The sequence below is a fragment of the Mauremys mutica genome, chromosome 26 (assembly GCF_020497125.1).
Source record: "Mauremys mutica isolate MM-2020 ecotype Southern chromosome 26, ASM2049712v1, whole genome shotgun sequence".
Lineage (NCBI taxonomy): Eukaryota > Metazoa > Chordata > Testudines > Geoemydidae > Mauremys > Mauremys mutica.
The window spans coordinates 15039432-15053848 of NC_059097.1; the positions used below are offsets into that span (position 1 = coordinate 15039432).

The 14417-nt window shown below is 50.6% G+C and overlaps 1 protein-coding gene across 1 annotated transcript in view; it reads right to left on the bottom strand.

Moving 5' to 3' along the window:
- Positions 1-14417, bottom strand: part of LOC123356631 — an 871996-nt gene that overhangs the window by 156235 nt on the left and 701344 nt on the right. The window contains 1 exon segment of the mRNA XM_044999988.1: positions 1457-2473. Within this exon segment, the coding sequence (XP_044855923.1) occupies positions 1457-2473 (1017 nt within the window).

Sequence of the window (14417 nt, forward strand, 5' to 3'; positions counted from 1 at the left end):
ACTAATACATTGATTCACTATATGGTACTGACCTCAACCTACCTATAACCTTAGCTAACAACTTATAAACTTTGATGGACTTTTATGATAAACTTGATGGTAACTTATACTGAAGACAGGCACAGCGACTTTAAAGCTATGATGATTTATAAACTACCAGCTTCACCTGTGCCGTACCTGCTTTCAGCAAGGCACAAAACATATACAGTTGTTATATATTGATTAAAAATAGTATTAGTCAATAGTTAAACAACGTAAACAATTTGCCAATATAATTAAACTATAATATTAATACAGACTTACGATTAACTAGCTCGAGCACAACCAGACCTTGCCACTCTGAAACCTTACCCTGCATTCTTCCAAAGATACATTACCTTCAGTTGACTGTTTCCTGCACTGGCCAGGCACAGATAGTCGGTGAAACGCAGGTCCCTTTGGTTCGGGGGTGTATGTGGAGCCTGACAAAGAGTGACCTCTTTTAGGTCAAAACACACACACACTTGCATCTTTAAACTCTTTTTATACAGTATTTGCTGGCCGTGTTTTAAAACAGGTCAACCAATAAAGGTGGCCAAATGTTTCAGTGAGGTATTTGCAGTTGTTTTGAACTTCTGAACTGTGCACCTGTGCTCAGCTCATCTCTACTCTATGCGACTAATTGTGGTCAATTTGCTGGACTCAAAAATGCTCGAGTCAGCTTAAAGAGGTATTTGGTTGCAGAGCATAGTAACCACAAGCCTGTATCTATCTTTACAGAGTTTCCTTTTTAGTCGATAAAGCTTCCTAGCTAGATTATGCTCATGCTTGCAGGATTCAACTGTACTCGCTTCTTACAACTTCTGGAAGGTTGAGGCCTAATGGTGCTTAGCCTGACACTACTTGACAAGACTTAAGGACATTAATCACAGTTTAGACTAGGAAAAGTGATGGAGTTTGGGTCAGGTCACGGGGAAAGCTAATGCCAACCCCTGCACCTGGGCTGCCTCTGCTCTACAACTATAACTGTCTTTTTACACCAAGATCACTAACTTGAGCAGCCAACGCCATGCGCAGCCCTAGAGGATGTCAGGCACAGGCAGTTTTTGCCTCAGTGTAGCTTGTTGGGATCAAACCTCTCTCCCCACCTGGAGCTGATGAGCATTCCTGGCAGGAGGGACACACACTCCTACGACTCAGAAGGAAAGGGGTTGATAGAAAAGATCACAGGACTGACCCCAAAGAAGGGTGAGCTGCAAAAGGCAGAAGCAGGCAACTCATCTGGTGGAGCTGAGAGACCACAGTGAAGATAGTGATCTGTGCACCATGTGGGAATTAGCAAATGTGATTATTAAAAAAAAAATAAAAATCTTTGGCCAGCCCTAATCAAGGCATGTATTACAGGTCTCTCGTGTGGATTTTCCGATGTCTAATAAGGTGTGAGCTATTTTTGAGGCTTTTCCCGCACTCAGCGCATCCATAAGGTTTTTCACCCGTGTGGATTCTCTGATGTATAATCAGGTCAGAGCTCCGTTTGACACTTTTCCCGCACTCAGAGCATGTGAAGGGCGTCTCCCCTGTGTGGATTCTCTGATGCGTGATAAGGTTTGAACTCCAATTGAAGCTTTACCCGCTCTAAGAGCATGTGTAGGGCTTCTCTCCTGTGTGGGCTCTCTGATGTCTGACAAGGTTGCAACACTGACTAAAGCTTTTCCCGCACTCAGAGCATCCATAAGGTTTCTCACCCGTGTGGATTCTCCTATGTGCGCTCAGGGTAGAGCTGTGATTAAAGCGTTTCCCGCACGCAGAACATGTGTAGGGCGTCTCCCCTGTGTGGGTTCTCTGATGTGAGATAAGGTCTGAACGCTGATTGAAGCTTTTCCCGCACTCAGTGCACGTGTAGGGCTTCTCTCCTGTGTGGATTCTCTTATGTGAGATAAGGGTTGAGCGCTGACTGAAGCGTTTCCCGCACTCAGAACACGTGTAGGGCTTCTCCCCTGTGTGGGTTCTCTGATGCGTGATAAGGTCTGAACGCTGACTAAAGCTTTTCCCGCACTCAAAGCATCCATAAGGTTTCTCACCCGTGTGGATTCTTCCATGTTTGCTTAGGGTAGAGCTGTGATTAAAGCATTTCCCGCACTGAGAGCACATGTAGGGCGTCTCCCCTGTGTGGATTCGCTGATGTGAGATGAGGCTTGAACTATCAATGAAGCTTTTCCCGCACTCAGGGCACGTGTAGGGCGTCTCTCCTGTGTGGACTCTCTCATGTGTGGTAAGGGCTGAATGATCACTGAAGCTTTTCCCGCACTCGGAGCACATGTAGGGCATCTCTCCCGTGTGGATTCTCTGATGCGTGATAAGGGTTGAGTGCTGACCGAAGCTTTTCCCGCACTCCGAGCAAGTGTAGGGCTTCTCTCCAGTGTGGGTTCTGTGATGTCTGATAAGGGCAGAGGTCCCACTGAAGCTTTTCCCACACTCATGGCATGTGTAGCGTCTCCCTTCCAAGCGGCTTCTGTCACGAGTTATAAGGCCTGAGTGGCTACTGAAGTTTTCCTCTGGCCTCTGCTGAGTCTCACAGGCTTTGGCTTTTTCTGGGAGTGCACAACTCCTGGAAACATTCCCTTTGGATCTTCCTGATAACGTTCCATGTGGTTCTACTTGCTCAGCATCTTCCTGCTGGGGTTTCTCCTCCTCATTCTCCCTCACCATCCCATCACCTGATGGGAGACAGAGAGAATCCAGGCATAGGTCACTCCCTGTGCCGGAAAGAAAGGAAATCTCAGAGAGAGGAATGGAAAAAGGGATGAACAAACCAAAATGTGTGTGTGGGAGAGATCAAACCTCTCAGGAGCTGATTTTCCCCAAACCCTTCCCCAGAGGAGAGAGGAAGGGATCAGTTTTGGTCCACATCTCACCAGAACACTCAGGGGAAAGCGAGACCGGGGAGGGACCTGCTGCCAGTTGTCAGTCAGAATAGGAGGGAAGCCATGAGTGACATCTGCCATAATGATTCCACATCTGCAGGGAACAATCCTGAGCTTGGAGAGCTCACGGGGTCTTTGTAGGGCATCCCAAATGTTTCCCGCATTCCCACACAGTTGTTGAGTTGGTTTAACCAAGTCCTCACCTGTGCAGGCAGCTCTCGGGAGCACTTCTTTCTCAGAGGCCTGGAGGTCCGGGACCCACGGCTCTTCCCCTCGTTCCAGCTGCGAGATCACATCAGGTTTGGAAACTGGAAACCCTACTCCAGGCAAAGAAAAGAAGGGAGGTGAGTGGAATTTGTGGGATACTCGTCACAAAGAATAGTCCATGGTTGTAATCCCAGCTCATTTTTAAGCAGTAACATCCCAAGGCCGGCTTCCTTGGCTCCAAGTGGCAGGAGAGTTGTTATGATTATAAATCATATTCATTACCTTGGTGCCTCAGGGCCAACTAACAGTGGGTCCCCATTGTGCTAGGACAAGGACAAACAGAGAATAGTAGATGGCCCAGGCCCTGAAGAATTTACAATCTAAATAGACAAGACAGACACAGAATGGGGGAAGGGGTAGAACCCACAGTTAGAGCAGAGATAGTCAGGCCTGCCTGTAAAGCCGATACTTTAAGAACTTAGGTGTATTTTTTCACTTAGCTAGTTACAGGGGTATAAAAACAAAGAATCAAAATCACAGTCTGCCTGTGTATGGGCACTAGGATAGTCTGAGGCCTTGTTCTTTGGCTAAGCAGCAGGGGCAGCCATAAGCTGGGAAGCGAAGGGTCACGTCCTCACACCCCAAACCAGTCACACTGAAATAAGGTGCTATTGGGCTGTTAGGAAGACAATCCTGTCCTGATAGTGCCCATCACCACCAGATAAAGAAACAGATCTTAAGATGGTTAAAGAAAACTTTGTTGGATAGCATCCTGTTGTAGCCCTAAGGTTTAATCTGCTTGCTTGCATAGCTATATCTTTTCTTATAAATTTGAGTATTTGATGTAATAGGTTTACAGATTTATATTAAAAATAAGTTTAGCTGTAATCAAGAGACCTACAGGCTAAAATCCTGTATGTTAAGCTAAGGCAAAGTTAGCAGATCTATATTGGGACCCTTTACCCAGAAAAGTAAAGATGACCCAAATAGCTAAAACACTCACCAGATGTCTAGAGATTTTTGCCTAACTCAGTAGACAATGCAGGATGGCAAAGGGGATTTTTCAAAGTTGTACCCACAGACGTAACAAGGACACCACAAGAGCGCACATACCTGTCATCCATACTCACAGACATACTAGCCTATGGGGTAAGGGTACCCTCACATTTCTGTGGGGGAAGGATTTACAACCAATGCCCTATAAAATTCTCTCCATTTTAGAGGCAAGCTAGCCACCTATCTACTCCTCATTGTCCCCATCTTCATCAACGTATCGATGCCACCCATCTATGACACCTATTAACTATTAATCGACCGGACTTTGTTTCTTTTCAAACTTTACGTTTTAAGGGGACTCGGCTACGCTTGGTTTCCCTACACTTTATTTCAGTTTAAGGTTTATTGAGTTAAATTAGAGAGTAACCAGCTTTAACAGCTCTGCATTAGCTTCCTGTGCTAGAGGTGTGAAGCCGGAACCACCAGAGACGGGGCCCTGTATCTTCCAACACCAGGTTATTAAAACAGAGCGTGAGTATTAACCAAAGTTTGCAGCACATAACATTGTATTATCATATGTATCCCTTGAATAACACTAGTACAATTGCTGGGGTGTATGGGGTGCTCAGGGAGGGGTAGCACCTCTGGTGTAGGGCCTGTCGTGTCCTTTCAGGGCAGCTCGCCCACCTGTCACTCAGCTCTCACCTGTGGCTCCTAGTAGCTGTAGCATGCGCAGCGGCCATACCCCGGGCAACAGCTTCGACAGGCTGGCCAAACCAGGTTGAGGGTAGACGTTGGGCTTAGACCTCCGGTGAGATGGGGCCTTGTCTATCCCGAGCATGTGAAGACAGACTCCGGCGGATTGAGCGGATGAGACCTTCTAGAATAGGACCAACGGTCATGAAGGCGGTTTCTGCAAGCGGTGTGGTACGCTAAGAGCACGGCAAGACGCGAAAGATGCCCTGGTCAACCACTGCGCCCAGCCCATCTCCAACCGTCTCGACTCTTGTCCTGCCATTGGAGCAAGATGGAATCTGGGAAGCGAGAGTGAGGCTGACTATGCGCACCTCTCCCTCACTTTAATCCAATCCACGCGCAAGTCTTGACATCTCCTAACTTCCGTAAACCTTAAAGTCCTGTGGCGATGGGCGAGCGACGAAGCAGCAGGTGCGGATACACTGGGAGCTGTAGCCGCGGACCTGCACACAGGCGGCTCAGGTCTAATGGTCATCTCCTTGCTGACCGAAGCAACAGCTGGATTCGGCATCTACCTGAGTGACTGAGCAGCCCTCTTTAGGACCGCACTGCTCACCTCCGTAGCAAGAGGAAGGGGCTAGAAAAGGTGCCCTAAACATTGTTTGCGTCACAGAACCCTGACCAGCTTACCGCGGCTGGAGGGGATCCCATCTTATGCGGTCGAACAACAAAACTTCAAATAACAAACCGCAAGGTGACACCACTCATTATTGGTACATGGAACGTACGCACGCTTCAAGATAACCCCTCAGCAGATCGACCAGAAAGAAGAACAGCCCTGGTCGCTAGAGAGCTCGCAAGATTTAACATCGATATTGCGGCCCTGTGTGAAACTCGTCTAGCCAACGAAGGTCAGCTCACAGAAATAGGGGGTGGTTACACATTCTTCTGGTGTGGACGTAGCAGTGACGAACGTCGTGAATTTGGAGTTGGCTTTGCGGTTAAGAATCAACTTGTCCGCAAATTTGCCAGTCTTCCCAAGGATGTGAACGACCGACTCATGACACTGCATCTTCCACTACCGAGAGGAAAGCAAGCAATACTAATCAGCGCTTACGCACCCACAATGACGAATCCGGATGAAGTAAAGGACAAGTTTTATGAAGATCTTGATGCCCTACTCTCATCCGTGAAGCGTACCGACAGGCTGATTCTACTTGGCGATTTTAACGCGAGAGTAGGATCTGATCACTCTGCCTGGGATGGCGTCATTGGAAAAAATGGAATCAGCAAATGTAACAGCAATGGCCTACTACTCCTGAAGACATGTGTGGCTCATGATCTGATCATTACCAATACCATCTTCCGCCTGCCCACTCGCAAAAAGACGTCCTGGATGCATCCACGCTCCAAGCACTGGCATCTCATTGATTATGTCATCGTGCGGAGGAAAGACAGACAGGATGTAAGGGTGAGTAAGGCCATGCCGAGTGCTGACTGTTGGACTGATCATAGACTCATCATCTCTAAATTAAGCCTTTACATCAAGCCAAAGAGACGTCCGCAGGGAAAAAGAGCTGTGGTGAAAAAGATTAACGTCAGTAAACTGAAGAACCCCAATACAGCAGCTTTACTAGCAGAAGATCTTGACAACCAACTCTTAGAGCTGCAATTAGAGGAAAATGCTGAGAAGGACTGGGAACGCTTCCGGAATATTGTGCACTCTTCTGCACTAAAGGTTCTTGGACCCTCACACAGGAAACAGCAGGACTGGTTTGATGAAAACGATGAAGAGATCAAGGCCTTACTTGCTGAAAAGCACCGCCTTTACCGTGCTCATCAGAACGACCCGTCGTCATCAGCTAAGAAAAATGCCTTTAACAACACTCGCAGGACCGTACAGAGCAAGCTTCGCAAGATGCAGGACTCCTGGTTGAGTGCCAAGGCAGGTGAAATCCAGATGTTTGCTGATAGAAACGATGCCAAACGGTTCTACGAAGCCCTCAGATCCTTGTACGGCCCTCGGCCCTCAGGGAGCTCTCCTTTACTGGATTTAGATGGTGTAACTCTCATTACTGAGAAGACTCTGATTCTACAGCGTTGGGCTGAGCATTTTCAATCCGTACTGAACCGCCCATCTTCCATTAATAACGAGGCAATTGATAGAATGCCCCAGGCGGATATCAACCACAGCCTGGACGTTCCACCATCAGAGACTGAAATCCTACAGGCCATCAGCCAGCTGTCCAGTGGCAAGGCCTCAGGATCTGATGCGATCCCAGCAGAAGTTTATAAGGATGGTGGTGCAGTGCTTGTTGACAAACTCACTCAACTGTTTCAGTCCTTCTGGAATCAAGGGTCTATTCCTCAGGAATTGAAAGACGCGTCCATCGTACACCTCTATAAGAGGAAAGGAAATCGAAAAGTCTGCGATAATCATAGAGGAATATCATTGCTTTCCAGCGCAGGCAAGATCCTTGCACGAGTGTTGCTGAATCACCTGATTGACCACCTGGAACAGGGTCTATTACCCGAGACACAGTGCAGCTTCCGCAAAGAGCGTGGCACTGTGGACATGATCTTCGCAGTCGACAGCTCCAAGAGAAGTGTCAAGAGCAGAATCGTGAACTGTACACCATCTTTGTGGATCTCACCAAGGCTTTTGACACTGTCAGTCGTGAAGGTCTGTGGCGTATCATGTCGAAGTTTGGGTGCCCTGATAGATTCATCCTGATGGTACGTCAGTTCCACGACGGCATGACGGCTCGTGTTCTGGACGACGGAGAAGCTTCAGAGGCCTTTCCCGTCACAAATGGCGTCAAGCAAGGGTGTGTGTTGGCACCGACCCTGTTCAGCATGATGTTTTCAGCCATGCTGTCAGACGCCTTTCAGAACAGTTCCTTGGGAGTCAGCCTGAGATACAGGACTGATGGGAAACTGTTCAACCTGCGAAGACTCCAGGCTGCCACCAAGATAAAGGAGACTGTGCTACGAGACCTCCTTTTTGCTGACGATTGTGCCCTGAATGCTGGATCAGAGCAGGAAATGCAAGCCAGCATGGACAAATTCGCAGCAGCATGCGACAACTTCGGCCTCCTTATCAACATAAAGAAAACCGAAGTGATGCACCAGCCAGCTCCGAAAGCCCAACACCAAGAGCCCACCATCACAGTGAAGGGGCAAAAGCTGCAAGCAGTGGACCAATTTACATACCTTGGCAGCACCCTCTCCCGCGCAGTGACAATTGACATTGAGGTCAACTGCAGAATCGCCAAGGCAAGTTCTGCATTCAGCGGACTGCTGACCAACGTGTGGGACCGCCATGGAATAAGCCTTGCTACAAAGCTTAAAGTCTACCGAGCAGTAGTGCTAACTACCTTGATGTATGCCAGTGAGACCTGGACTGTATACAGGAGGCACGCTAGGCAATTGAACCACTTCCACATGACTTGCCTCCGCAGACTTCTGTGGATTCGGTGGCAGGATAAGGTGCCAGATACAGAAGTCCTTTCCAGAGCAGGCCTGCCGTCAGTTTACACTCTGCTTATGAAAGCCCAGACACGCTGGGCAGGCCATGTTGTAAGGATGCCAGACCACCGCATCCCCAAACAGCTCTTCTATGGTGAGCTGTCTCTAGGAAAGCGATCGCACGGGGGACAAAAGAAGTGATACAAAGATACGCTGAAAGCCTCTCTTAAGTCCCTGGATATCGACATCACCTCCTGGGAAACCCTGGCACAAGACCGATCGACATGGCGTACGCTGATCCACCAAGGCTGCCAGACATCTGAAGCCAGAAGGATAACCCTAGCACAAGAGAAGCGAGCACTCCGTAAAGCCAGAGCTGCACATGCTGTAACAGTGGTGCCCACACACGTCTGCCCGACATGTGGCAGAACATTCCGTGCCCGTATTGGCCTTACCAGCCATTTGCGGACGCACCGTGGACAGCTCACAACCTGTTAGATGTTAAGGTCTTCTTCGAAAACGATGGACGAACATCATCAGTACAATTGCAACTCTGTAATTCTAACTGTTTTACCGCCTGCTTACTATTTCATTGATTTTAATAAAAGGTCTTTATGACTGTATCTGTCTCAGTGTGAGCTTCCTGTCATACCCCCGAAGGTCCTTTTATAACATCTGTGAAGCCCTGATTCAGGACGAACTTTTATCTTCTCATACTCATAGACTTTAAGGTCAGAAGGGACCATTATGATCATCTAGTCTGACCCCCTAAACAACGCAGGCCACAGAATCTCACCCACCCACTCCTGTATCAAACCCCTAACCTATGTCTGAGTTATTGAAGTCCTCAAATCGTGGTTTAAAGACCTCAAGGTGCAGAGAATCCTCCAGCCAGTGACCCGAGCCCCATGCTGCAGAGGAAGGTGAAAAACCTCCAGGGCCTCTGCCAATCTGCCCTGGAGGAAAATTCCTTCCCGACCCCAAATATGGCGATCAGCTAAACCCTGAGCATGTGGGCAAGACTCACCAGCCAGCACCCAGGAAAGAATTCTCTGTAGTAACTCAGATCCCAACCCATTTAACATCCCATCACAGGCCATTGGGCATATTTACCAGGGATCAATTAATTGGGATCAATTAATTGCCAAGATTAGGCTATCCAACCATACCATCCCCTCCATAAACTTATCAAGTTTAGTCTTGAAGCCAGATATGTCTTTTGCCCCCACTACTCCCCTTGGGAGGCTGTTCCAGAATTTCACTCCTCTGATGATTAGAAACCTTCATCTAATTTCAAGTCTAAACTTCCTAGTGTCCAGTTTATATCCATTTGTTCTTGTGTCCACATTGGTGCTGAGCTTAAATAATTCCTCTCCCTCCCTGATATTTATCCCTCTGATATATTTATAAAGAGCAATCATATCCCCCCTCAGCCTTCTTTTGGTTAGGCTAAACAAGCCAAGCTCTTTGAGTCTCCTTTCATAAGACAGGTTTTCCATTCCTCGGATCATCCTAGCAGCCCTTCTCTGTACCTGTTCCAGTTTGAATTCATCCTTCTTAAACATGGGAGACCAGAACTGCACACAATATTCCAGATGAGGTCTCACCAGTGCCTTATATAACGGTACTAACGCCTCCTTATCTTTACTGGAAATACCTCGCCTAATGCATCCCAAGACTGCAATAGCCTTTTTAACAGCCATATCACATTGGCAGCTCATAGTCATCCTGTGATCAACCAATACTCCGAGGTCCTTCTCCTCTTCTGTTACTTCCAACTGATGTGTCCCCAATTTATAACCAAAATTCTTGTTATTAATCCCTAAATGCATGACCTTGCACTTTTCACTATTCTTCTGATCAAACAAATTGGAGAGCCTAAACCCATACTAATTAATATCCATAATTATTTTAATATAATCAATTAATTAAAATTAATTAAATAAAAATACATTAAGTGGATAAATTAAATCAACATTACTAACACACTCCAAATCAGGCTACACTGTCTGGCAATAAATCCCTTATCAATGGTTGTGGTTGTGAAACACTTATTTCTGTATTGTTTTATCTTTATGGCCACCACTTTTACCTTGTTAATCAGTCTGGTTCTCTAATTGTTTCGGTCTGTTGTATAATTAATTTTCCTAGGTGTAAGTTAATTAGGATAGTGGGATATAATTGGTTAGAGAATTATGTTACAATATGTTAGAATTGGTTAGTTAAATTTCAGCACAATGATTGGCTAAGGTATAGCTGAGAATATTACTATATAAACTGAGTCAAACAGGAGAGAGAAGATAAATTGGAATCATAGAATCATAGATTCTATGAATCATAGAATATCAGGGTTGGAAGGGACCTCAGGAGGTATCTAGTCCAACCCCCTGCTCAAAGAAGGACCAATTCCCAACTAAATCATCCCAGCCAGGGCTTTGTCAAGCCGGACCTTAAAAACCTCTAAGGGTGGAGATTCCACCACCTCCCTAGGGAACCCATTCCAGTGCTTCACCACCCTCCTAGTGAAATAGCGTTTCCTAATATCCAACCTAGACCTCCCCCACTGCAACTTGAGACCATTGCTCCTTGTTCTGTCATCTGCCACCACTGAGAACAGTCTAGATCCATCCTCTTTGGACCCCCCTTTCAGGTCGTTGAAAGCAGCTATCAAATCCCCCCTCATTCTTCTCTTCTGCAGGCTAAATAACCCCAGTTCCCTCAGCCTCTCCTCATCAGTCATGTGTTCCAGTTCCCTAGTCATTTTTGTTGTCCTCCACTTGACGCTTTCCAATTTTTCCACATCCTTCTTGTAGTGCGGGGCCCAAAACTGGACACAGTGCTCCAGATGAGGCCACATCAATGTCGAATGTTTGTTAAGGGGGGTGGGAAATGGGAAAAGGGAACAGGGACACAGGCAAGGCTCCGCGGCATCAGAGCTGGGCAGGGAACACTGGGGAACAGACGGTATCGGCATATCGAGATAAGCCCGACTGGTGAGAATGGTTTCGCAATACGTCATCTTATAGGTGTAAAAATTGTATAGGCTACACTACCAGCCTGTGACATCATCAACAAAGTGCCCATGTGTGCCTGGGAAGGGGCCCTGCTCTGGGAGGGAGGATGCAGCAAGGAATCAGGATCAGTTGCCACAGATGGGGAAGTTATTGGGGAGGGGGGTAAATGAGTGGGAGAGGGAGCTCAAGAGTTAAAATAATAATATTTGGGGGAAAAATGTATAATGAAGTGAAACTGAACAGATATAAAACTGGAGTGGAGGCTCTAAAGCAACAAGGCTTGGGCAGGGATTCGGGGTTAAAGGTCTGGGATCCCCCCCAGCTCTAGATCCCCAAACCTCTCCTCCCTCCCACTGACCCACCCAGCCCACTTCCTGGGTGCCCTTCCCCCACACTCCCCTCCCCTTCTTCCCATTACTCTCAGCCGGCACCACCTCCCGGCACCTTGGGAGCTTCTTGTGTTCCCTCCTCGGCTCTCACAACCTCCTCCCTCCCTGCTGCTTCTTAGCTCTAACCCTGCACACGCCCTCCCCATGTCCTGGCACCCCAGAATTATCTACTCCCCCCTTCTCCTCCCCTCCCACAGCTCTGTTCTCCCTCCCAGCGGGGGAGGCGGGGGGTCAGTGGCTGTGACGGGGGGGAGGGGCGGTGTGAGAGGGGCCCGGGGGGGAGGGGATTTTACGGGTCTCTCCGGCGCACCCGGGCAGTGACGGTTCTCCCCCCCCCGCACACGGGCCGCAGGGAGCCGGGGGGGCAGTTTGAAGGGGGGGAGGAGTCAGCAGTGGGGGAGGGGCAGGCGCAAGACACGGACACACACTCACCGCCCCCCCCGGGGGTTTCCCGGCTCCCCCCCCCCATCGCTACGGAGGCCGCACCGGGACCCCCCGCCTCGCCCCAGCTTCCGGCCCGGCTCTGGCAGAGACCCTGACTGAGATCAGCACCTGCATTCTGCTGGGCACGGCCCAGACAGAGAGGAACCGTCCTTGCCCCACAGAGATCACAATCCAAGCAGACAATGGGGAGGAGGAAAACACAGAGGGGCTGGGACTTCCCCCAGGTCACCAAGCAGGTCAGGGACGGAGCCAGGAACAGACCCCGGTAACTCCAGAGCCCCGTCACCCGCAGCTTGGAAAGGCCCCCAGACCCCACTGTATTAGGCTGCAGGGAGAGGTGGTTTGCCCATGGATGCACAGGCTGTCTGGGCAGGGCAGCTCAGCTGCAGTCCCTGCACACAGCCGGGGGTGGGTGTCCTGGGTCAGGAGAAGTCAGTGTCCCCGTCCCCCCGCAAGCCTTCAAACTGGGACATGGTGCACCAGTGCCAATCACAGCGCACTAGTGTAAATTCTGTCTGTCCTAAGGGTTTGCACCAGCGCCTGAAACACCAGGGTGGCAGAGACCTTCAGTGCCCAAAACAGCCCTAGAACTGGGCTCTATTTCTAGCTCGGTCACGGACAGCCTGGGAGACCTCGGGCACGTCAATGTTTCTCCTGCCCACTTCAGTCTCTTTCCCCAGCTGCCACTCACTGGGGTCTCCTCTCTCCAGAGCTGCTCACCACTCAGATCCGTGTGGGTGTCCCCAGAGCTAAGGCAGGTCAGCTCGGGAACAGTCTGACAAGGGGGCTCTTACCGTGACGCACCCAGCGGGGGGCCGGGGGAGGAGTCACGTGACGGGTCCGGCCGTTAGGGCCGTTGGAGCGCGGCGCGCGCCGGGGGTCTGTGAGGCGGCGCTGCCCCCCCTTCCTCCCCCCGCTCCGGGCCCCTCCTGTCGCTCCTGGCCCCGCCCCGCTCCGGCCGTGGGCAGCGCGGGGCCCCCCCGGGCAGGGGGCGAACTGGGCCCGGCCCCTCCCCCCCTGGCTGGAGCGTGTCCGCCCCACGTGGGACCTGCCCCTCCCCCTCCCGCTGGGCCTGCGCTGGGGGCGGGGCCCGTCATTAGCCCCACCCTGCCCGGGGGGAGGGGCAGCCCCTGGGCCGGAGCCTGCGGGGACCGAGCTCAGAGACCCCAGCCGGGGGGGAAGGACCGTGGGGGGGGGAATGAGCTGGGACGGGGGGGCGGGGTGTGGAGATGGGGGAGGGGAAGGGAGGAGATGGGACCCGGAGGGGTGGAGATGGGGGGCGGGACACAGGACTGGGGGAGATGGGAGGAGAAGGGGGGAGACGGGACAGGGGGGAGATGAGATGGGACCGAGGGGAGACGGGATGGGGGGTGCGGAAGGCAGGAGACATGAGGAGGACGGGGGCATTTTAATGATTTGTGGAGGTCCCGGGGTGTTTGGGGGAGATGAGGAGGATGTTGCCTTTGGAGATAAAAACTAAGAAATCCAGGACTAGCAAATTCTTTTAGAAATCTGGTGTTTAGACCTTGTATTTTAAGCAGAGGGGATCTGAGTTCCTGGGATGGTTTTTGTTGGCAGGAAGCAACATGGTTTGGTCTGTGATTGTACCAAAGGGGGGAGAGGGTTGTTTGTACAGGAAGAGAGAAGACTGAAGGTCTCCGATGAGGATGGGATTTGAACCCGCGCGTGCAGAGCACAATGGATGAGCAGCATCACCGTAACCACTCGGCCACCTCACCTGAGCTGTCAGGGAAGGGACGGGAGGAGAAATCCAAGGCCGGCAGAGGTAGGGCCAATAAGGAGTTTTTAAATACTAAGCGGAAGCAGGGTCTGAGTGAGCTCCCCCCTCACATCTAGTGAGGAGCTGGGGGAAGACGTCAGGAACAGACCGTGTTTGCACAGACCCCCCTGCTCCGCCCAGCTCCGCAGCAGGGTGGGGCGGCTGTGCCAAACGGAGCAGTTTTGGCTGGTGGTGGGTTACAAATCACACGAGTGCAATGAAATGTTGTTCTCCTGCCTGGACGAGTCAAGGGCGAGAGAACAGGCCTGGCCCGTCCTGCTGGAGGCGGGAGGGAGGGAGACCTTTTACTGAGCTGCATAGAAGTGATGGGGGGGCCCCAGGCAAGGAGGTTCTGAGGGAGCCCGGCCCAGGCAGGCCCCTCCGCTCCCGCGCTGATCCCCCACCGACCCCAGCGGTGACGCTGGCTCAGCCCAGGCAAGGCAAATCGCCCCCGCCCAGCAGGCTGGTGAGTGTGGCTGGGGGCAGGCAGGGTGGGGGGAGTGGGTCTCGGGGTGGTGCT